At 37.3% G+C, this 23,838-nt stretch overlaps 1 protein-coding gene and 1 pseudogene across 13 annotated transcripts in view; one reads left to right on the top strand and one right to left on the bottom strand.

Annotated features, from left to right (window-relative positions):
• USP37 (ubiquitin specific peptidase 37) overlaps positions 1–23,408 on the top strand; it is a 90,882-nt gene extending 67,474 nt beyond the window's left edge. For 10 of the 12 annotated variants that reach the window (XM_082466091.1, XM_082466084.1, XM_082466086.1 and 7 more), the window contains 9 exons: positions 1,215–1,356; positions 2,206–2,461; positions 9,159–9,203; positions 9,935–10,101; positions 12,771–12,831; positions 15,235–15,350; positions 16,986–17,055; positions 18,175–18,313; positions 18,830–23,408. In XM_082466091.1, the coding sequence (XP_082322217.1) occupies positions 1,215–1,356; positions 2,206–2,461; positions 9,159–9,203; positions 9,935–10,101; positions 12,771–12,831; positions 15,235–15,350; positions 16,986–17,055; positions 18,175–18,313; positions 18,830–18,917 (1,084 nt within the window). In that variant the 3' untranslated portion in view covers positions 18,918–23,408. The remainder of the gene's footprint in view (positions 1–1,214; positions 1,357–2,205; positions 2,462–9,158; positions 9,204–9,934; positions 10,102–12,770; positions 12,832–15,234; positions 15,351–16,985; positions 17,056–18,174; positions 18,314–18,829) is intronic. The other 2 variants (XM_082466083.1, XM_082466081.1) reach the window with 1 other exon arrangement.
• LOC309662888 (ornithine aminotransferase, mitochondrial pseudogene) lies at positions 12,843–14,839 on the bottom strand (annotated as a pseudogene). The gene has a single exon. The product of its transcript is annotated as an ornithine aminotransferase, mitochondrial pseudogene (transcript).
• Positions 23,409–23,838: the final 430 nt, after the last annotated feature.

Here is a 23,838-nt window from a genome sequence, read left to right as displayed (position 1 = left end):
TTCTACATGTTTATTTACAGTTTTCACATTTAGATTATTGCATTTTCCAATTTCCATTTTACATTTTTTTTTTTTTAGTACAGCATATGAATTTATGTTAACCTTCATCAAAGAAAGTTTGTGCTTTTTGACCTTTACCACTTTTTCCTTTAGTTTATTTGCAGCTCACTTAGAAGACAACACAGTAACACCTTACTTATCTGGTATCATTGAAGAATAATATTTGATATTCCGAATAAATGAATTTTTATATAACTGAAGCTTGTCCTTTTAAACATTGCCTTTTTAATTTTAATCTTTAAAATGTTTTAACCATTTTAGATGGTTATATCTCTGTAAGCTTACAGAATTCCTTATATTAAATAAAATACGCTGCAGATAATTTAAATATATTGTAATTACTTAAAATCGGCATTGTAAATATCAGTTATTGCACTGTGTTTTAATATGATAATGCCCTCAGAGGCTCTTAATTCTTATAAGACAGTTTACCTTTACATTAAATTACTTTATAGTTCTTTATTGCCCTTTTTGTGGTTATTCTCTCTCATTTCTTAGCTCTCATTTCTTGATGAACTTGCTACATTATTTTATACACTATTTCCTGGGGAAGTAGGGTCCCTGCCTAAAGAGTAAAGTTCATGGGCTTCGAAACTGCTGCCTTCCTCAGAGGCATTTTTGTTTGTTTGTTTGTTTTTTTACTTTTAAGTTCCTGTGTTCTAGAAGGTAGAGGTTGCCAGAAGTTGGACCTACATATAAATGGATAAGTGGAATGTTACTGTTAATTTCAAAGTACATGGATCATAATTTAAAAGAGCAAAAATTAGTCCTCATACACTCTCTTGTCAAAAACATGTATTCATTGCTATGTCTGCATGCATTCAGTAGAGTACTTGCTTTATAAAGCCAGTAACAAACTTCTTTGGAGTTGATCATTAAAAGAAAAAAGGCACAAAGTGATTGGTTTACTGATAATATATAATAGCGTAAGAGTTGTCTGATTTTCAAAGCATGGCTCTTTTGGAGTAGGGCAAAGGTAATTCTTAAATATACCTCTTTTGATATATCTTTTTTTCTCTGTTAAATCATTCTCCGTAATGGAAAAGCTTTTTGTTTTAATTGGTATTTATACTTCAAAAAAATAAAAGGGACAAATGTTTATTTGTCAGACTTACATAGGGTTTTTTTGTTTGTTCATTTTTCTTAAATTACAGGAATTTCACCTTCAAATCCAAGAACTCTCTGGCTTTATGCCTTGATTCAGACAGTGAAGATGAGCTTAAACGCTCTGTGGCCCTTAGCCAGAGACTTTGTGAAATGTCAGGCAGTGAACAGCAGCAGGAAGACCTGGAAAAGGTAAGTAATTTCTCACCAAAATATCTGACTGTCCAAACAAATGCCTTTCATAACCAGCATCAGCAAACTTAATAAATACACAGGATAGATCACTTCTTGTGAATGAGGACTTTTCAGACGTACTCTTAGCACCTTTCAGTATGCAGTACGATATTATTAACTGTAGTTACCATACTGTACATTACATCCCTGTGACTTATTTATTTTATGACTGGAAGTTTATACCTTTTTGCCCCTTCACCCATTTCACTCACTCCCTAGCCCCCACCTCTGGTAACAACCAATGTGTTCTCTCTATCTGTGAGCTTAGTTTTTTTGTTTGTTTGTTTTTTAGATTCCACATGTAAGTGAGATCATACATTATTTGTCTTTGTGTAACTTATTTCCCTCAGGGTCCTTCAGTGATGTCACAAATGGCAAGATTTCTTTCTTCCTTCCTTCCTTCCCTCCCTCCCTCCCTCCCTCCCTCCCTCCCTCCGTCCGTTCCTTCCTTGTTGCTGTGCGCAGGCTTTCTCTAGTTTCAGCCAGCAGGGGCTACTCTTTGTTGCGGTGCGCGGGCTTCTCATTGCGGTGGCTTCTCTTGTTGCGGAGCATGGGCTCTAGGCGCGCGGGCTTCAGTAGTTGTGGCGCGTGGACTCTAGAGCGCAGGCTCAGTACTTGTGTCGCATGGGCTGAGTTGCTCCGCGGCATGTGGGATCTCCCTGGACCAGGGCTTGAACCCGTGTCCCCTGCATTGGCAGGTGGATTCTTAACCACTGCGCCACCAGGGAAGTCGCTATCAATTTAAACTCCAAGGTTGCTATATTTTTAGGTATTCTGGTTTCTTCTAAAAGCAGCTCTATTCTTCAGGATTCAAAATCTTGCAGACTAGAACGTGATAAGTCTGAATTGGAAAACTCAGGATTTGACGGAATGAGTGAAGAAGAGCTTCTGGCAGCTGTTTTAGAGATAAGTAAAAGAGAAGCTTCACCATCTCTCAGTCATGAAGATGATGATAAACCAACCAGCAGCCCTGATACCGGATTTGCAGAAGATGATATTCAAGAAATGCCTGAAAATCCAGACCCTGTGGAAACTGAGAAGCCAAAAACAGTCCCAGAGCCCGGTAGGTTTAATGAAAATAAACATCTGTTAAACAGGCACAACTGTGTTCCAGAGCTTTTATAGTAACAAATGACTTCTACATAATGGGATGTGAGATGGATCTGTATAACAGAGCCAATAATATTTTTGTGCTTTTTTTTTTTTTAACAGTTTAAAAAAATGAGAAGCAAATATTGTGAGTTAGTATCCAGAGGCTAGTGGTAAAGTATGCCATGTCCCTTTAGGTGTACATCAGAAGAAAAGTTCGTATTCTTGTGCATTTAAAAAATGTTTGTGTCAGTTTTTGGTCACTTTTTTCACACCACTGCTCTCAGAAATTTGTGTAATTCTTCATTTTTGTATATCTGAACTTATACCAAGTTTTAATATATAAATAATTTAAGTTCTCCATTCTTCTTTGGGTTCATCCCTTCATAATGGTGGCAAGACCACTGAACTAAGAGAGTCTTGGGTGTCTAGTCTTAGCTATACCACCCACAAGTTATAAATTTCTAAATAGGTAATTTAATCTCTTTGATACTCAGTTTTCTTACCTCTGTATGGGGAATCTACCAGACATACTTCAGATAGTTGTGGGTAGAATGTTAGATAGTATATACATATTATGTAAAGTGCTATACAGATAAAAATTATTTTTGTGGTAATTATTACTCACATTTTGTTATTTCTCAAGCTATCACTGCAAACAACAGAGCTGAGCCTCCTTGCCTTGCACTATGGGTATTTTAAGATTTTTTAAGTAGAAAACGTTCACTTCCTTTTCCTGGGGCCAAGTCTAATATTTTCTCCTGATATCTTTAGTATCTGTATCTAGGTAGCTAGCTAACGTGTTTCCATATATCAAGCCTAGGATTTTGGAGATGAAGAGAATAGTAGTATATCACAAAATTATTTTCTGTATTCTTGGGGTTGTTAGGGCCTCCTCAGTTTTGAATTATTTTATGTGCAAGTAAAATAAGAGTTAGTATTTCCTCAATTTAACTGGAAACAAAAAGCTGATGATTTTTGTATATAGATGTTTCCTTTTTTTTCTTTTTTCTTTACACCTTTTTTTACCTCTTGATGCAAGTACCCTTATGAAGTCCCCTTCACTTACTAAACTTATTATCACTGCCCTTGGAAGTGAATCCCAGATATTAGATCATTTCATCAGTAAGGATTTCAGTATCACTAAAAGATAAGAACTCCTCCATATCATTATCATACTTTAAAAATCAGTAATAATTCTAAGGAACGATCAAATGTGATCAAACCCTCCATAAGGTTTTATTTTGAAAGTTTCAAATCCGGAGAGAAGTTGAAGAATAAAACAATATACACTTTTATACCCTTCACCTTGATTCATTAACATTTTGTCACATTTTTTTCTCTCCCTTCCACACTGCCCCTGTGTGTATGTGTAGTTGTGCAGCAGTTACCCCAAAATTAGTGCTTTACAACAACAGTAATTTTAATATCTCATTACTGTGGATTGACTGGTCTTAGCTGGTAGTTTTTCTGCTCTTTGTGATGTTGGCTGGGGTTTAACTGCACTACAACATCCAAGATGGCTCACCTTGGCACATGGGTTGTGTTGGTTAGAAGGGTCAGCTGAGCTGGCTAGATATCCTCTCTGTTCTTCTGGTCCCCTCTCCCTGGCCATCTCCCTTCCCCTCTTCTCCTCAGCTTTTCATCTCTTCATGTAATCTCAGGGCCTCTCCCTTCCTGTATGGCCTCTTCAGCATGGTAGCCAAACTTCTTACACGATAGCTCAGGGCTCCCAAAAGCACAAAAGAGGCTGCTGCCAGGCCTCCTTAATGTATAGGCTCAAAATTAGGACAGAATCAATTCCACCACATTTCATTAAAGCACTCACAGGATCTGCCCAGATGCACTGTGAGGTGGACCACACAGAGTTGGAATACCTGTAGGCATGGTTCATTGGAGGCCATCTTTAGAGATTGTGCGTGTGCACACACACACACACACACACACACACACACTCTTTTCTTAATGGAACCGTTTGAAGTTGCAGGTATCATAATACTTCACCCTAAAATACTTCAGCCTGACTCTCCTAAGTACACAGAAATTTTCCTATATAACAATTATCATACCTAAGAATATTAACAGTAATTCCATATATAGTTCTAATATAGAGCCCACATACACATTTACCCAATTATCTCCAAAATATTTTTTACACTTTTTAAAAAATCTAGAACCCAAAGCTTACCCCCTGCATTTGGTTGTTAGGTCCCTTTAGTCTCTAGTCAGGCCAATTTTTCTTTGAAAGACTCCCATTATGGATTGTCCTACTATTCTTTAAGTATAAGCTGTTTTTTTCCCCCCATACCCTAAAACTTCAGAGCCTGGAGATGGTTTTTTCCTTGTTGCCCATTGCCATTTCCAAGTGCTCATCTTCTTTCATCCTACAAAAACCCCAGCTCCTTTGGTACGTGACTTCAGACTTTGCCACCTATTATCTCTGTCTGTAGCTCTCTTTTACCTTCCAGTCACTCCACGCCCATCAGCATTCTTAGGGCTTTCAGCATCCTCATAAATGACCCTTTCAACAGCCTGGTTTCTCAATTCCTAATCTTATTTCCAAAGAACTTTTCTTCTACCCCATCTTGATAACTGCCAAAACTCATACCCTAAACCAGTCGTTCTCAAAGTGTGTCCCCAGGCCATCAGTATCATGTAGGAACTTGCTGGAAATGCCATTCTTGACCCCACCCCACACCTTCTGAGTGAGAAACTCTGGATGTGGGGCTCAGCATTCTGTGTTTTGATTCCAGTTGATTCTGATGCATGCTGAAGTTTGAGAACCACTTCCCTAGACTTTGTCATCATCAGTAAATGTACCACCTTTGAAATCTTAATTTCAAATATCCTTCTCTAACCCTTCTCTCCCCCTAGCTCACCTAATATCATATTCTTATTTCAACAATTGCTTGATCTCATTAAGACTTCCAATCCATTGTCTTCTACTTTTTGCTATTCATCACCTCCCTCTTGTCACCACTTCCCTCCCCAGCCTATATGCTTTTATCTCTTTGCTCTGTTTTCTTCTCTCAGTCACCTAACAAAGTCCCATCTCCCAATTCAACCAGCTTCTTATTCCATGCCTACACCCAAGCAGCTGAAGATTGCTGGAGAAAAGTCCCCAAACTGTGCTGACTATACTTTCCTCAAAATCATGACTATGCTCTTACATGGGCACTACATGCTACTAGTCAGTTCTGTTACAGTTCCTTAGTAAATTTCTTTTCTTGGTCTCCATGTCTTTCTCAAATCTGTAGTTTTCCTTCCACATATACTCTAGGCACATAACTTAGCTGTATACCTTTCAAAGAAAATAGATGCAGTCAGATGAAAACTCTGCCTTCACCTTTGTTATGGAGGAAATGTCCCTCTTCTTATTTAAGGCCAATCCCTCCATTCATATCCAAGATTTCATCTACTTGTGCCTTCTAAAGACTTTCCCTCTTGAAATGATACTCTTTCTCTTCTGCATCAGGTCTTCCCTCTTCTAAATTATTCCTGGTGTGCCTTAATATCACCCATCTTTTTAAAACTCTCATGACCTTGTGTTTCCCTCTAGCCACTGCTCCCTTTCTTTGCTCCCTTCCCAGAAAAATCCTTTGAAAGAGTTGTTTTACTCATTCTCTCTACTTTCTTACCATCTCCCATTCTCTTGTCAGCCCTCTCCAAGTGGGCTTTCATCCCCACCACTCCACTGAAATGGTCTTTATAAAGTTTGCATTAGCAATTTTCATACAATCCATTACTCCCTCCTTAACATTTAAAGCTTTATAAACTTTTTTCTATAAACTATTCTTGCCATGGTTTTTTCTTCCTACTAAACCAACTGTTCATTCCAGGGTTTTTTGGTTTTGTTTTTTGCTTCCCTCATCAGAACTCTAACTGTTGGAGTATTCCCAGGACACTGTCCTTAGCTGTTTTTTTTCTAAAGTTCTCTCCCTGAGTGATCTCAAACATTACCATAACCTCACATACTGATGAAATATCAAATTCATATCCCTAGCCCGGATCTCTCCCCTGAGCTTTAAACTTACACATGTAAATGCCTACTTGAAATGCCCATTTGGCTGTCTAATTTTTAACTGCCCCCCCCACAATAACCCTGCCCCATATCAGCAAATGATACCACCATCCACCATTTTTTGACTCAGTCCAAAAAATACGTCTCCCTTGATTTTTTTGTTTTACTTTACACCTTACATTCAGTCCATCAATAAGTCTAGTCCTCTCTACCTCCAAAATATATCCTGAATTTAATCATTTATCAACATCTTCATAGCTGTAACTCTAGCCTTCCATCTCTCACCTGGTCCACTACAGTTGATTCCTAATGTCTCTTCCGTCATTCTTGCCCCACTATAGACCTTCTTTCTTGAACAAAGCAGCCAACATAATCTTTCTGAAGCTTAAATCACACGGTCACCCTTCTGCTTAAAACTTGTGATTTCCCATTACACTTAATCCAGGCTTCTCACCATGGCCTATCTTTACCTTCCCCCTCTTTCACTCTGCTGTTTTAGCCGTACTAGCATTCTCTCTGTGTCCGTCATGCTAAGCTCATTTTCATCTCAGAGGCTTTGCACTTAAGCACCTTCAGGGCAAGGGCCATCTTGCCTTAATTATCACTATATCCCCAGCTTCTTTGGCAGTGCCTGGCATATAGTAGATTCTCAATAAATATTTGGGGCTCATCAGATTGGTTGTCTCATGAATCAACTGAGGAGGGGAAGGAATGCTGGTTAAGTAAGGTTTTACTGTTAGCCAAAGGGAGGGGAAGAGTGTATGCAAAGGCCCAGACATGAGAAAGGCCATGGTAAGTTAGTGGACCTACAAAAGTTCAGAATGATCTGCATGGCTGGAACATAGTGTTGAGGGGGAAAAGCAAAAAGTTGAGACTAGAGAGTTATGCAGTCTCCAGTTTTTACATGGCCTAAAACCATGTTTAGGAGTTTGGACTTTTATTTCAAAAGCATTAGGAAGTTACTGAATAATTTTAAGTGAAAAAGTATTTGATAAAGATGTATATTTGAAAAAGATCATTTCTGGCTGCAGTGTAGCGCATAAATTAGAGAAGAACCAAAGTATCCTGTGAGACCTGTTAGGCAGTTATTGCAGTAGTCCAGACCAAAAGTTAATGGTGCCCTAAGCCAAGGTTTTGGCATTGAAAAGAAAAACAGTTGGGACTTCCCTGGTGGTCCAGTGGTTAAGACTCTGCATTCCCAGTGCAGGGGGCCCGGGTTCGATCCTGGTTAGGAAACTAGATCCTGCGTGCCGCAACTAAAAAAAAATAAAAAGGAGCCTGCATGCCGCAACTAAAAAAAAGATCCCATGTGCCACAACTAAGACCCAGCGCAGCCAAATAAATAAATAAATATTTTTTAAAAAGAAAGAAAGAAAAAGAGTTGATGGATTCGAGAGATAATTAGGAAATAACGATTTATGTAATATGAAGGGATAAATGAGAAGTCAAAATGACTCCCAGATTTCTATCTTCAAAAAAAAAAAAACAATTAAACTGAGTGGACAGTGATCCCAATGACTGAAATATAGAATGTAAGAAAGGAGCAGCTTTCATTTGGGGTGGGAGAAGCGGCAGATGATATATTTAGTATAAGAATGTTTGAGTTTTAACACATGGTTCCCCTCTGTGTTTTTTATGTCATGGTCATATTTGTTCCTAGATCTGAAATGGTTTTTGTATCCATCTGATAATCTTGTCCTGAAGACAGATGTATATTGATTTTTAGCATCTCAAAGTAAACTTTCTTACATCTGTTTTCTATCACATGGATTAATTACTAGTGTAATTCTAGGATTGTGTGAGGTACATTGGTATATTGAGTGCTGAAAATTATTGGTTAAGAAAAATTGTGCCTCTGTCACCTTCTTTTTTTGAGTATGTTTTGATAATAAAAGTAATAATCCTCATCTTATGCCCTAAAATAGCAGCCTCAACTCCCCAATCTTTCTTCTACTTGAAACGCTCAACATCAACTAACTTTGAATGTCATGGTTCCAAATTTCCAGAAGTGGTCTGATTGGTTGATTCTTTCCGATATTCATTCCTGGTCTAGTAAGCTAAGGCCAGAGGGACAGGTGGGATCTTACACGCCTCAGAGCTGCCCCTTGCAGGCTATGGAAAATGACTTTCTCCAAGAATGGAGGAGTATAATTTTTTTTTAATTGGAATCGTACTGCTTTTTGCACTTAATAATATCCTGAGTTTCTTTTCCTCTTTTAATGAACATTCAGAATTAGTTTCAATGATAAATATTCAGTCAACAAGTCAGTTCAATTAAAAAATAATGACTGGTTGCTGACTTAGAGTCTAAAACCAAGATGCTGTAAGCTTCAGAGTTGTCTGTGCTATAGAAAATTATCTGCCATTTAAATGGTTACAATGCAGTATTGGGGCAGGTAAAGACCACATACTAATTTTAAAACAATCCATGTGAAATAAATCTGTAAAGGTAGTTCTTGTTAACCAGTTGAATTCTTTTTATGAGAACTTCCTTAACTTACTAAGATGAAAATTTTTGCTTTGGTAAAGTGTTTGAGAAGGGAGGGAGGGAAGGAGGTTCCTTCCTCTTCTCCCCACTCTTACCTATATTAAAAATTATAATGAAATTCAGATAACCAGAACAAAATTATGCCTATATTATTTATTCCAGCTAGCCGTAATCTAGAGATTGAGAATGAACAGAAAGAAATAAAAGGTTAATATTTTTTCTTACCTCCTTGGATGAATGTTTTAAACATATATGTTGTCATATACTTGTATGGTACATGAGATGTTTATTACATATTTTATGTAGCTCTTCTGATTTAGAATATGTTCAAGGCTCATTTGATTATTAATGTAAGAATGCTCATATGACATACAGTGTAATAAATGGGAAAATCTCAATAATTAGCTTAATTATTCTATCCTAATTCTTACTTCATTTACTCTAAACAATACTTTATTCCTAGTACTTGGTCATGTGACATGACCTTTGAATATGGCTATTTATTCTTCTCCATCCTTAACCATAGTGTTTCTGATGATTGCTTAAGTTTCAGAACCATTGCTGTAGGTCAGTGTTTCTCAACCGAGGGCAGTTTTGTCCCCCAGGAGACATCTGACAATGTCACTTTTGGTTGTCACAACTGGGGAGTGTGGGGTTGCTACTGGCATGTAGTAGGTAGAGGTCAGGAATACTGCTAAACACTATACAGTGTACAGGGCAGCCCCTCTCCCCGCGCCAAACAAAAAATTATCCCACCCAAAATGTCAATAGTGCTGAGATTGAGAAACCCTGATCTAGATATGTAGTAAGTGAGATTGTGTGTCCCAAGCAGGTTATGTCTGAGGTTAGGATACATTACTCTTTGAACAGTGCATGTCACTCTAGTGCAGAGAGTTCAGTTTATAAGAGGATATCCCAGTTATGTTCTGCTTCCTCAGATCCTGCCAGTTTTACTGAGATAACTAAAGACTGTGATGAGAATAAAGAAAACAAAACTCCAGAAGGATCTCAAGGAGAAGTTGATTGGCTCCAGCAGTATGATATGGAGCGTGAGAGGGAGGAACAAGAGCTTCAGCAGGCATTGGCTCAGAGCCTTCAAGAGCAAGTAAGAGATATTTATATTGCTACTTTCTCCATACCTGTCTTTTCCAAGAAATAGAACAATAATAATAGTGAAAAACATTTGTTAAGCACTGTGTGTCAGGCGTTATTCCAGGTGATTTACATACAGTGAACCACTGAACCACCAAAACAAACTAAACTTGTTTGGGGCTTTTGCCTTGGGTTTGAAACAGAAACATTGATTGTTTTTTCTTTTTTAAAAAACCCAAATGCGGGGCTTCCCTGGTGGCGCAGTGGTTGAGAGTCTGCCTGCTAGTGCAGGGGACACGGGTTCGAGCCCTGGTCTGGGAAGATCCCACGTGCCGCGGAGCGGCTGGGCCCGTGAGCCACGATTACTGAGCCTGCGCGTCTGGAGCCTGTGCTCCGCAACAAGAGAGGCCGCGATGGTGAGAGGCCCGCGCACCGCGATGAAGAGTGGCCCCCGCTTGCCGCAACTAGAGAAAGCCCTCGCACAGAAACGAAGACCCAACACAGCCATAAATAAATAAAAAAATAAATAAATTTAAAAAAAAAACCCAAATGCAACAAAATGTCTTGTTGGTTACCTCCTATTGCTATAATTTATTGCACACTAAAGCAAGATGAGTTGTTAGAGATCATCCCTAGTCCAACTTTATTTTGCAAGCAGTTGAAACAGCCAGTATACCATGATGATTTTATCATTAATATTTTAAGGCAAAATGTTTGTTTTGGTCATTTTCTCACAATATGAATCCTTTCCTATGAATTATTTGAACATAAAATTCTCAGGAATATTGTCTGAAATTTAGATTTTAGTCATAGACTAACATTTATCTGCTCTTTTCTTTATGTAGTAATCTATTCTTCAATTTTTAGTTCTTTATGCTTGTATTTGCCAAAGCTGGTTGATTTGCACTGTTGCAGTCAGCTGAGGTATCTGACTAAAAGGTGATATTTTGATGGTTGTCTAATCCTATACAATACATGTTAGTAATAAAAATTTGCCAGGACTCCCTAGAATGAATGCACAATTTTAGTGTTTGCAAATATCAGATTAAGAAATCTAATGTCACTAGAATATTGGGTCTTAATTTAAACTGCACATTAATATTATCTGGGGAGCTTTAAAAAAAATACTGATGCCTGGGTTGTTCTGCCCCCCAGAAATTCTGATGTAATTGATCTCAAGTGTGGTCTGGCATCTAGATTTCTTTTTTTTTTTTAATAAGGGTTTTTTTTTAAAAAAAACAAAACTTCTCCCAGTGATTCTAATGTGCAGCCAAGGTTGAGAACTCCTGCTTTAAAACTATTTCAGAGCCAGCTGCTCTGTATCCTTTTATTGATATTTATAAGAAGTACCTCCCTAGTTGCCTTGTCATCAAGATGTGTATATGTCAAACTGTCTTACAAATAATATATAGTAATCATTTGTTGTAGAAAACTTAGTGTAAAAGACCATGGTTTGGTTTCTTAACAATAGTTGCTTATAGTGCAGAAAAAGAAAAAATTCAGCAACCCTCCTTTTCTTAGACAAAAGACATATATTTTTCTTGTCAGCTGACCCGTTTAAAACTACCTTATTTGTCTCAGATATGAGGATAGGATTATGAGATGAAGTTTCTTTAGTTTGGTATACCTGCATCATTCTATTAATTACTAAAAGAGAATCCTTTACCTTCTTGTTTCAGCATAGACTTTATGTACTTGGATAAATTTAAGTAATCATATTTCCTCTTAGAGAACACCTCTGTAACTTTCTTGAACACAGTACTATTGCTCCCAGGACTATAATGCAGAATAGCTCATTCTAAGCTTCTTATACATTTAAGTAACTTTAAAAACAAGTCTAGAATTGAGAAAAGTATAAAACAATTTTACTTTTTTTTTTTCACTCATGCATCCTTTGTAAGTTATCTTTTCTCTGAAAATGAGAGGGAAATTTTTTTTTGTAGTAAACATTTTCCTATTCCTTTTATAATGAGTCATCTAGTTGAGACATTTTCAGAGGTACAATTTTTTTCTAAGAAAACCTCGTATGTATTAGAAAAGCAACAGTCAGCAGCATTCATTTAGTATTTACCAAGCTTCTTTTACATGTTTATGGTTTCTTTAACAAGAATAAAAATAGAAATCTATGAATAATATGTTGCGGGAATATTGTTTATCTTGATGTCATAGGCGTAGGGTCTGTGCTAGAGCCAGCTCCCTGTCAGCTTAGGAGAGCCCACTATACATACTTCCCAAATCTGCATTCAGAGTCACATTGGTAGCTTAAAATTGGCCATGGTAGGAGTATTTATACCAAGGAACTTGGCAAATCCTGTAAATCGGGGAAGAAAAGAGAGCTATTTACTAAGTATCTGCTATGTTCCAGGTATCTCATACATGTTAGAAGAAAAGGAAATTACATCATAATGTCACATTGAATGGCTTTTGGTTGGCAAGCCAAGCGTCATTAACTAGAAGAGATAGCATTTAAGCCTTTTTAACCCCCACGTTTTTGTTTTAGGAAGACAGTGTTGGAAAAAGTAAAGAACTTCTCCACATCCCTCAAGAGGTCATATTCCAAACATCCATAAGATTATAGAAAACATTATTAGCAAATACTTTCAGAGCAGCGGATTTTATCCTCATTAGATAAGTTTAATCAATACTTCTTTAAATACCTTAGTTTTGTTCTTATCCCTTTAGGAGGCTTGGGAACAGAAAGAAGATGATGACCTCAAAAGAGCTACGGAGTTAAGTCTTCAAGGTATGGAGATTAATTACATTTTTTAATATGCTGAAATGTATCACAAAAGAGCATAAAAAATGTTTTTGTTATTTTTAATAACAGTAACAAATTTGAACACCTCCCAGGTAAAAATATAGAACCTTAGAAGTTACCTGTATACGCCTTCCCTTCCCTCCCTCCCAAAGGAAACCACCGATCTAACATTTGTATTCATCATTAACTTACCTTTTTTAAAAAAAAAAATAATGTTACCACGCATATTCATATCCCTAAACAATACTTTTTTGACATTTTAAATATGAGCTTTATTTTAAATTTAAAGAAACACTGAAAATAAACACTTTTTACAAATTATATCAAACACTTAAAACATAATCTGGGAATGTTAAACATTAATTCTTAATTCAAAATAATGACATTCATAGAATACATCCTGGTGCTGGCCAATATCGAGTTTACTTAAATCTAGTAGATTTTATGTAAGCTTAACCATTAATCCTTCCTAAAATTTGGTGATTATGATTCAACTTTATAAGGTTAAGCAAGTCTTCTGTGTAATACCCTCATATAACTTTTTCAAATACAAACATTTATACCAGCAAGGAAATTATTAAAACGTATATAAATTATGCTGAGGGGCTTGATTAAAAGGCTTTCTATATAGAGAGAGGCATCTCACCTTAGAAAGCACACACACACACAAAACCACTTAATTGAATATAAGATGCCAGGACATTCTTTTAGTTATGTTACACAGCACACTGCACGTTTATAAGTGTCATTCTATTATGTATGAACTGAAAACATAATATTTTTTAAAAAGCCCTTGCCACGAGGGAGTGGAATATGCCTGCATTAAGCACAGAAACGCAGAGCTTTTTACAGGATGTCAACTGACTGCCTGTCTCCAGCTGGCTACCAGGCGCCACTGAAAACTGTCACCACCCTCAGAAAGACAAGATATTCTTGTTAATGATGTCCACGGCCTCCAGAATCTCCTCCTCCTTGATCACAAGCGGAGGTGCAAACCTGATGATATCACCATGGGTTGGCTTGGCCAGAAGTCCATTATCTCGAAGTCACAGACATACCTTGCAAGCATCACAGTCTTTGGTTTCTCTAATAACAATAACATTTAATAATCCTTTTCCTCTTACAGCAGTTACAATATCAGAAGGTAGCTTCATGCGTTCATTTCTCAAGATGATACCCATTTGTCTGCATTTTTCAGCAAGGTTTTCTTCTTCCAAAACCTCAACGGCTGTGATGGACACTCGGCAGCCTAGTGAACTGCCACCATACATAGAATCACGTTCCCCTGGTTTAATGGGCAACATTATTTCATCATTATACAACACTGTGGATACAGGGTATAAACCACCAGAAAGTGCCTTTCCTAGAAGAACTGTATCAGGTCTGACATTTTCGTGATCCATAGCCAGCCATCTACCAGTTCTGGCCAATCCTGTCTGTATTTCATCAGCAATAAACAGAACCTGGTCCTGGGTTTAGAGCTCTTGCACGCCCACAAGGTAGCCTGGATCCAGAACAACAACGCCTGCTTCACCCTGAATTGGTTCCATCATGAACGCCACAACATTTGGATCCTGAAGTGCATGCTCAAGAGCAGGCAGATAATTATATGGAGTGATTTCAAAACCTGACATAAATGGTCCAAAACCATTGTAACTGGTTGGGTGTGTGGAACTGGAGATTGCAGACAATGTTCTACCCCAAAAATTTCCGGCTGCAAAAAGCAATCTTTGCTTTGTGTTTTGGGATACCCTTCACAGTAGTATATCCCCATCTCCGAGCAAGTTTGCAAGCACTCTCTCCAGCCTCCACTCCTGTAATCATAGGAAGAACTTCGTGGTAGTTGAAAAGTTTAGTAACATACTCTTTTTTTTTTTTTGTCTGCGTTGGGTCTTCATTGCTGGGCTCCGGCTTTCTTTAATTGCAACGAGCAGGGGCTACTCTGCTGCAGAGTGCGGGCTTCTCATTGCGGTGGCTTCTCTTGTGGAGCACGGGCTCTTTTCTGTCAGATAATTTATGTTTGCTGTTGGCACCTATAATATGCACCAAGTGTGTCAAATCTAACGTATAGTTTATATAATAGAGAATTCAGTGAAATTGGATTATCTGTAATTTCTTTTTTTCAGTTTTATTCCTTTCTTAAAAGAGTATTATCCCCTTTCATATAAATATATTTAAAACAAAAGGGAACATTTCTTTTACAGATAACTGGTGCCTGAATTTTTATTCCCTAGAGTAAGCTGGGTGAATTGGAACCCTAATAATAATATGTTTTATGTTTCTTAGAATGATAAAATGTGTACTTCAAGCTGTTTTATACCTTCCCAATCGTATCTCTTTGTGTCTATTCCAAGAACTTTTACAAGACTTTGTCTTTGTGTTCTTCAGAGTTTAACAACTCTTTTCTGGATTCATTGGGCTCTGACGAGGACTCTGGAAATGAGGATGTTTTAGATATGGAGCACACAGAAGCTGAAGCTGAGGAGCTGAAAAGAAACGCTGAGGTGGGTGACATTATATTCCATTTGTAGGTCAGGTTGTCGGTACTACGCCTGTCGTTCCTTATCTTCAAAGGCCCCACTGTCAGTGTCCATTCCAGGTCCCCTTCTGACCCTTTGGCAGCCATCAAATGGTCTTCACTTTCTCTTGGCCTTTGCTCCTCATTTCTTACACAGAAGATTCTCAAAACAAAATGAAAAAACAAAAAAAACACACATCCTGATCACCTTATGTGCATGTTAGGTAATAACTTAGTAATAGCTCTCAAGGTCATATGTATATTAAATCACCTTCCGTTCTACCAAAACTATTTTATCTTTAAGGTTAAATACTAAAAATAGTTGATTGTTACTCAGTAAAAACTGTTGATGACATTAACTAGAGCACTTGAAATCTTTTTTTACCCTAAATAATTGCTTTTTTCCCATTTTCCAAATTTTTTGTAATTTTAATTACCCAGGATCCCACTATTCTAACACAACTACTGTTAGCATTTGATATATTCTTTTATCATCCCTACCCCAAAGTACCCTAAGTATGCTTTTAAAAAGTCATAGAATAAGTACAGTTTTTATCCTACTTGTTAAAGACTATAAGCATTTTATTTTTAATGGCTATACTGTATTCCATCAATGAACATGCTGTTTATTTTATTTAATTTTTAGTTAACATTGAGCATTTAAGTTGTTTTTTTTTCATTATAATAAATAACATATCGAGGAACTGTATATGATTGTAGTGTTTTCTATGTTAGGATTTTCTTCTTTAAGGAAATTCCCAGAAATAAAATACAGCTTCAAAGTTTTTGCACATTTTAATGGTTTCTGGCTTACCTATAAGCTATATTTCTTCCCAAAATTATATCTTATAGTGCTGCCTGAACTGTGTATGATTGTTAATGTTTTCTATATTAGGATTTTCTTCTTTAAGGAAATTCCCAGAAATAAATTACAACATCAAAGTTTTTGAACATTTTAATGGTTTCTGGCTTACCTATGCTATATTTCTTCCCAAAATTATATCTTATAGTGCTGCCTGAAGTCCATGAATATCACTTTTCAGTTGTTTTACTTTTCTGCTAATAATATTTTAATAGCATTTTTAAAAATATTTAAAATGTAAAAGTTCATCCATAATCCCTACAGCAACACAGCAACTCTTTTCATTTTTTCCATTCTGTTTTTCAGTACTTAGCCATTAACATATCTATTTTATAGAACTATAGTTATTATGTGTGTTCATGTAAGTTTGAAAAACAAGTTAACATGTTGCTGACCCACATATTTTTTCTTTAAATAACTGAATAATACTGTACTGAGTTGATATACCAGTAACCATTTAACTATTACTGAGCGTATTGTTAGTTCCAAATTTTCATTATTATAGATAATGCTACAGTGAATAATTATATACATATATACTGTTTCCTTCTTTTGCATTATTTTCTTAGGATAAATTCTTGGGGAGTAGAATTCTTGGGTCAAAGGATATGAACAATACCAACCACTGGGTTTTTTTATTGAGTCTAACCCCCCACACATTGAAACTTTGCCATGTCAGCTTTGATAATAAATTTAAAATTAGTGTTTTGCTTGTATTCAGATGAAGAGTTGAAAGTCATGCCCACTTCTGTTTTCCAGACAGGAAATCTTCCTCATTCCTATCGGCTCATCAGTGTTGTCAGTCACATTGGTAGCACTTCTTCTTCAGGTAAATGGACATTAGGATTTCAGCATTTTTTTTTTTTTTTTTTCAATTCTTTTTTTTTTTTTAATCAGGTTATTGAGAATTATGCTTTCTCAAACCTGTTCATTGTTTTTTTTTTTTTTATTTTATTTATTATTTATTTATTTTTGGCTGTGTTGGGTCTTCATTTCTGTGCGAGGGCTCTCTCTAGCTGTGGCAAGCGGGGGCCACTCTTCATCGCGGTGCGCAGGCCTCTCACTGTCGCGGCCTCTCTTGTTGCGGAGCACAGGCTCCAGACGCGCAGGCTCAGTAGCTGTGGCGCGCGGGCTTTGTTGCTCCGCGGCATGTGGGATCTTCCCAGACCAGGGCTCGAACCCGTGTCCCCTGCATTGGCAGGCAGACTCTCAACCACTGCGCCACCAGGGAAGCCCTCAGCATTTTATAAATGGCCTAGCCAGCATTTACTCCTTATTGGGTTGCTCTGAGCCTAGCTTTGTGAGGTGTAAGTTAAACACATCAAGAAAAACTTTGAAATCTTTTCTTTGATCACACTAAGTGTGAATTGTGTTAATAGGTACAACTGTTTTGATTTCTCTATTCACATGTGACCCAAATGTCCCTAAACAAAATATATTTATCAAAAAAGTTGTCCTGGTATAGTAAGGTGAAATGGGGTTGGCTGTTTCTCTTTCTGAAACTTCCTGTCCCTGAGAAATATTCAATACTTTTTTTTTTTAATTTATTTATTATTTTATTTATTTATTTTTGGCTGTGTTGGGTCTTCGTTGCTGCGCACGGGCTTTCTCTAATGCGACGAGCGGGGTCTACTCTTCAGTGCGGTGTGCGGGCTTCTCATTGCAGTGGCTTCTCTTGTTGTGGAGTGTGGGCTCTACGCACACGGGCTTCAGTAGTTGTGGCACACGGGCTCAGTAGTTGTGGCTTGCGGGCTCTAGAGCACAGGCTCAGTAGTTGTGGTGCACGGGCTTAGTTGCTCTGCAGCATGTGGCATCTTCCTGGACCAGGGCTCGAACCCGCGTCCCTTGCACTGGCAGGAGGATTCTTAACTACTGCACCACCAGGGAAGCCCCTTTAATACGTTTTTTTTAAAAAATAACCTTAATTTTAAGATTTTATTTATTTCAGGTCATTACATTAGTGATGTGTACGACATTAAGAAGCAGGCTTGGTTTACTTATAATGACCTAGAGGTATCTAAAATCCAAGAGGCTTCTGTGCAGAGTGATCGAGATCGAAGTGGTTACATCTTCTTTTATATGCACAAGTAAGAAACTTTGCCTGATCTGAAGCTGTGGGCTAAAAATCACTTGAATTCTTTTTTTTTTTTTTCTTTAAGGATAAAATGTTCCCATCAATTAATTGGTAGACAATTTATGGCTTTTATTGTCTTTGCTTAGGGCTCATGTCTTGATATTTCCAAAATATTTTTTCTCTTAACTTACACAGTAGAATCTAGGTATAGAACTTAAGATCTTTTTATGATGGAAGCTGTCCTGTCATAAAACTTTTTGGTCTTTCATTGTATCAGCTAGAAGATCTGAGTTATATGGATAGGAACTACATAGCATTTCTATCAAAGCTAGCTATTGCCATTCCCCACTAAGTATTTTTAAGAATCGGCACATGGGGTTAAGATGGTAATAAAATTAATGAGCTGCTTATTTAAATAAAATTTAGGCACCATGGGATTATGCAGCCTTTATCAATGTTTATTTTCTGTCTATCCTCTGTCTCTGTTCACTGAATTTCCTGTTTAACTTTTTATTTGTTTTATTTTAAGGGAGATCTTTGATGAGCTGCTGGAAACAGAAAAGACCTCTCAGGCACTTAGCATGGAAGTGGGGAAGACCACTCGTCAGGCTTCATGAGAAACAAACTCCTGGGTTGGCAGTGTGCACTGCATATTCTCTCTTACTGCCACCCACTTCTCTTTCCTCTGCCTGAGGAGAATTTAGAACTCTACTTGATGCGGGAGCAACAAACAGCTCAGGGCCAAACCAAAAGACGAAAACTGCAATTATGCGGAACGCTCCATTAATTGTTTTATGGAAACTTTGGTCTCACATCTGTAGCTGATTATCCTTTTTTTCTCCTACAAGAGTGGCACTTCCTTTTGTCTTAGGAATACATGTTGTAAATATATATATATGTACATACACACACACATACACACACATATATGTGGAATGAATGGAGCCTTAAAGAGTTAAGATAGCCCACCAGAGTATGCCTGGTCAAAATTAATAGCACAGCAGTTTGGAGACAAAATGAAGTTGTCAAAGAGTCCATTCACCTGAGAAATGTGTGAAGATATACATATCATTTGGCATTTAGCTTTTATGTTCCTTGAGTAGTTTCACTCAAGTCTGTAATCTTTCATGTGTGTTTCCTATTAGTAAAGTTCACTGGAAAGCCAGCTCTCCATGTTACACTAATGACAGTTTGTCCTCCTGACAAAGGAGGGACAATTTCTGCCACCTGACTTGAGGAGCTTTTTTAAAAAAATTATTTCATGTATTTGTAATGCTTTTGCTGTTTACATGCAGTCCCAAGAAATGGATTGTTGGTGCTTTGGAATGTGTTGTGTTCCCACGTTTGGTATTCATTGTACACTTTGTATTTTCTTTAAAGAGATTCCTTCACACAGTATTTTCATTGTATATCATCTATATTATTACCGTGGTGAAGATAGAATCTTTTATTTTTCTTCTGTGTCATTCTTCCATGGAGCAAGCATTACCCTAACAGACTGCAGCCAAAACTTTAAGAGGTAGGAAAGTGATGTTGTCCCAGTTGGGACTCCCCTACAAGATTACCTAGAGAATATGAAGAATGGTAGCATCTCTGTCTCCCACACATAGAGAGGTCAGGAGGAGTATTCTTGTGTTAAAGCTGAAACTCTGGACCACTAAAGCTGAAAGCCCTGCTTCAAGGGTGAAATTAAGCACACGAGCTATAGGATAAAGCTTAAACATATAACCATTTGCTGTCTGGCTTTGCCCTTAAAACAGGATGAGAATTAAAATATGATTGGTTTAGGTAATTCCAATAACTAACAAATAACAAAGGTGCATAATTATCTTTTTAGGTGCTTTGAGTTGAGGTTAAATGGGGTTCAGCATTAAGTGCTATGTTAGTCACTCAGCTGACATAACCAGCTTGGTTAAGCAGCTTGTGAAACCATATAAAGAATGAGTTTGAGAGTAGAATTTTGTTCGTAAAATAATTTTGTGAGCCCAGGAATCCTTAGGATCACGCAGAGTTAAGTATAGCAAAATGAAACCTTCAACATTTTCTTTCATTTTTTAAGTCCAACATCACAGATGATGTAACATCTTTTCTGGAAGATTGCCTTAAGAGAGCTCCAGCCCTACTCTTGAAACTTGGATGTGTTCTGACATAGTAACCTATTCTAAAATATTGAATCTTTGAATTATAAATGGCCCCAGCACTTTTGCTTAACTACTGATAAAAGCTTTGTCTCCTACCATTTACCTACCTGTTAATGTAGTGAACGTTCCAAAGTGGTACGGTGGTAGGATATGCAGGAGTAGTATAGAGCAGAGGAAAATACTTGTTTAAAAAACTAGCTTTTAAAATTTTGTTTATTTCCACTGGGGAGCCTTTTTTTTTTTTTCTTGAAAATAACTGGTTTTCTCATATGTGAGTGAAGTGATAATCAAATTCTTTAGCTGTTTATTAGTTCACTGTGTCTGTATTTGAGAGCTTTTGAGAGATGCTGTTAAAAATGATTGGGAATGATTGACATGAGTGGGTGCATTTAGGGCATTTAAACAAATAAATATAATGCCATAAGCCTAGGATGCCCATGAAGTACCCTCGTTTGACTTGCTTTTCATAGCTTGTGTGTGTGTATGGTTTAGAAGTACACTTGGCTTGAACCTAATTTGATTTGTTCTTCATGTCTCAGGCAGGAATTATTAGTTGAAAAAAGTAGATGCGTTATGTCACTACTCATACACTTGCAAGTTTGGGACTTGAAATTTCCTTGATGTCTGTCCATTGTTTTGGCCTGGTCAGCCTTCCTCTCTCCCTTCACTCCTTCAACTATTACCCCTTTCACTACAAAGTTACTTTCTCATTTTGGTTCAGTGAAGGATTAATGACTACACATGGAGAGTTCAGCTGGACCATGTTGATGGAGTTTTGTTTTTTTGAGCTGACTGTATGTATTTAAAAATTACAAGTAGATAATATTTTTTGTGCAGTTTGCTCAGAATTGGGGAATGGAGCATTTGGCATGTTGGTGCCCGAAAGGGACAAGTTAGATAGGGACAGAGAGCTTCAGTTCCAGGCAGCTTGCCCAATAAGTAATATTCCTATTGAAAATACCAAATATGTTACATTACTTTAAATGACTTTGAATTGGAACTTGACAGTTCTTAGTTCTACACACAAGTGATCCTAATTGGAATTTTTTGAAAGGGAAAGCTAAACTAAAATTCAAACTTGTTGATTATTATCACCTAATATTATTACAGAGGATTGGAAAGTTGCATGTGCCCAGATGCTGCTATCACTTTAGAAGCCCTGACTATAATTTAGGCCTATAAGGAGATAGATTCTGTTTTGTAGGGAATATATTTATGTGTACAGACTCAGAAGTTCTGTTTCAGCAGGATAGAATAAGAAGCAAGTCCATGAATAATTATTCTATTTATATTTTGATTCCAAGAGCTACTTGTTTACTTGCTATGGTCTGTTAATTTCAGGCCTAACTTAATGGCTCAATAACAAATGTAAATGTGTTTACATTTTAAGAAGTATGCAGCGATACTTAAAGATCAGTTCATTAACTCTGGGAGGCAAATACTAGACTAGACATTTATTTCTCTCCTTGATCAAGTGTAAACTTTTTCTAAAAGAGAAACTTTAAGAATTAAAACCTCAGCAAGTGAATTCCTGAATTTACCTATTCTTCCATATTGCAGTTACCATTATGTAACTGTATAAATATAGCTCTACACATGTACAGCTAGTTGTATAATGAAAATTATTCGGAAACACCTAAATTAAAGAGATTCTTGGCAGTATCTCATACGTAGTGGAGCATTATGAGTGTAGAGAGAGCATGGGCATTGAAAACATACAGGAAAAAAGGTAGTTTGTAAACTCATTTGTGATCTACTGAACAGAGATTATATTAAAACAAATAAAAATATTACCCTTCTTCCTCTTTCTTCTCTGTCCTCTAAATCGACTACAGTGGATGCTCTTAGTCATCCAACCATTTTTGCCCTTTTGTTTTAAATCAAGGAAACAGCGCTGGATCTCCAGGTACATGTGGATCTTGTGTATACATGGAGATTTTTAGAAAAAACAACACCCAGTACTAGATGCAAGTCACATAAAAGTGTCCCCCCCAAAACAGAAACATCTTTTTCCTCCTCCCCATCTTGCTTTACACCAAGTAATGCTCTTTAAGTGTGTATAAAAACTAAACAGATTTCTGCCCTCTAACATCTTTCTAATGCATTACTTCAAAATTCTAATTTTGTCTCTATCAATGTCTTATTTACATCTGAAAAAATATATATATTTATTTTATTGGAAAACTAGTTTGTTAGGCCTTGAGAGTTTTGTGACAGGTTTCTTTTGCTGTGTCTCACCACGACCACTGACTCCTCTATGGCATGCTTTGATTACCAAACTTCAGGCAGTCTCTTTTGTTGTATCATATTTATACACAATTAGTGTTTTCCTTTCCATGTGTGCTGTGTGTCTGAGGTTTTGAAGTTTTTAATAAAAAATGTGCCAGTGTGAATACAAGCAGTTGATTTCAGTAATTTGGACTTAAAGTGCAGAGGTTTGAAGTAGCGGCGTGTCCACTGGTGTCAGAGTAGAGTGGATGAGGGTCTGCATCAGGACTGGAGTTTGTTAGGTCCAATGCCAAAACAGAAGAGCAATCATCTCAACTGGTCTGTTTCAAGAACAGAATGGGTGGAAGAGTGAGACACAGTGGTTGTACACACCTCTCGTCTTTAGTTTTCCCTCCCTCTTTTCCTTCCATCCCCATCTTCTCTGGCCTATTGTCAGTGTTGTTTATTTATGCTACGGAGAGGAGAACAGAAGTAAGCTTCCTACACTTTGCCTAGTTGAGCCACTACTAGGTTTGCTGGCAGCTTTGGCCACATTATTTGTGAGGTGATTTTCTTTCTTTGTGTTCAGAGTGACTTTTGATTCTGATTCTTTATGTTGTTTTGTATGGAGCGGCACTTTATCTGTGTTTTAGCAGAACTGTTCCTCTGTACCCTGTACGGTTTTTCCTTGTTTTTGTTTCCTTTTTAAATTATGCATAGAGTTTTTTGTGTGTGAAATTAAAGCCTTTATTAACCTTATGTTGGTTCAACTGTTATTTCTGAAAAGGACATATTCTTGCAGACACTTAACCCGTTGTTGAAGTTGTGGAAATCACCTGTTGGCCTTCTGACTTGGACTTTCAAGCACACTGTTACACCTTAAAGGGGATGGGATGGGAAACCAGGTATGGTTGAGTCAGCACCAACGTCCAGTGGATTTCACCTGGGGAGCCTGTGAAGCTTTGCAGAGGTTCTGGATAACAGTTTTTAAACCCAGCATGGGCCTTAACTGCGCTCTTCCTTCGCCTTATTATTAAGAGTACCAGAGGGGGGTGAAATGGCATTTGTATTTCATACTTGGTGTTGGGCCTTAAGCCTAGGCCTAGTGAGTATGTTGCTCTCGCTGGGTACTGGTTAGTGAGTATTGTGAAACCTCCTAAATAGGGCCATCACCTGGGCCATTCAGCTC

This window comes from Balaenoptera physalus (assembly GCF_965194825.1).
Source record: "Balaenoptera physalus genome assembly, chromosome: 6".
In the NCBI taxonomy this organism is placed as follows: Eukaryota; Metazoa; Chordata; class Mammalia; order Artiodactyla; family Balaenopteridae; genus Balaenoptera; species Balaenoptera physalus.
Note: the sequence above shows the minus strand (reverse complement) of the source record. Positions and strands in the feature narration are given on the sequence as shown.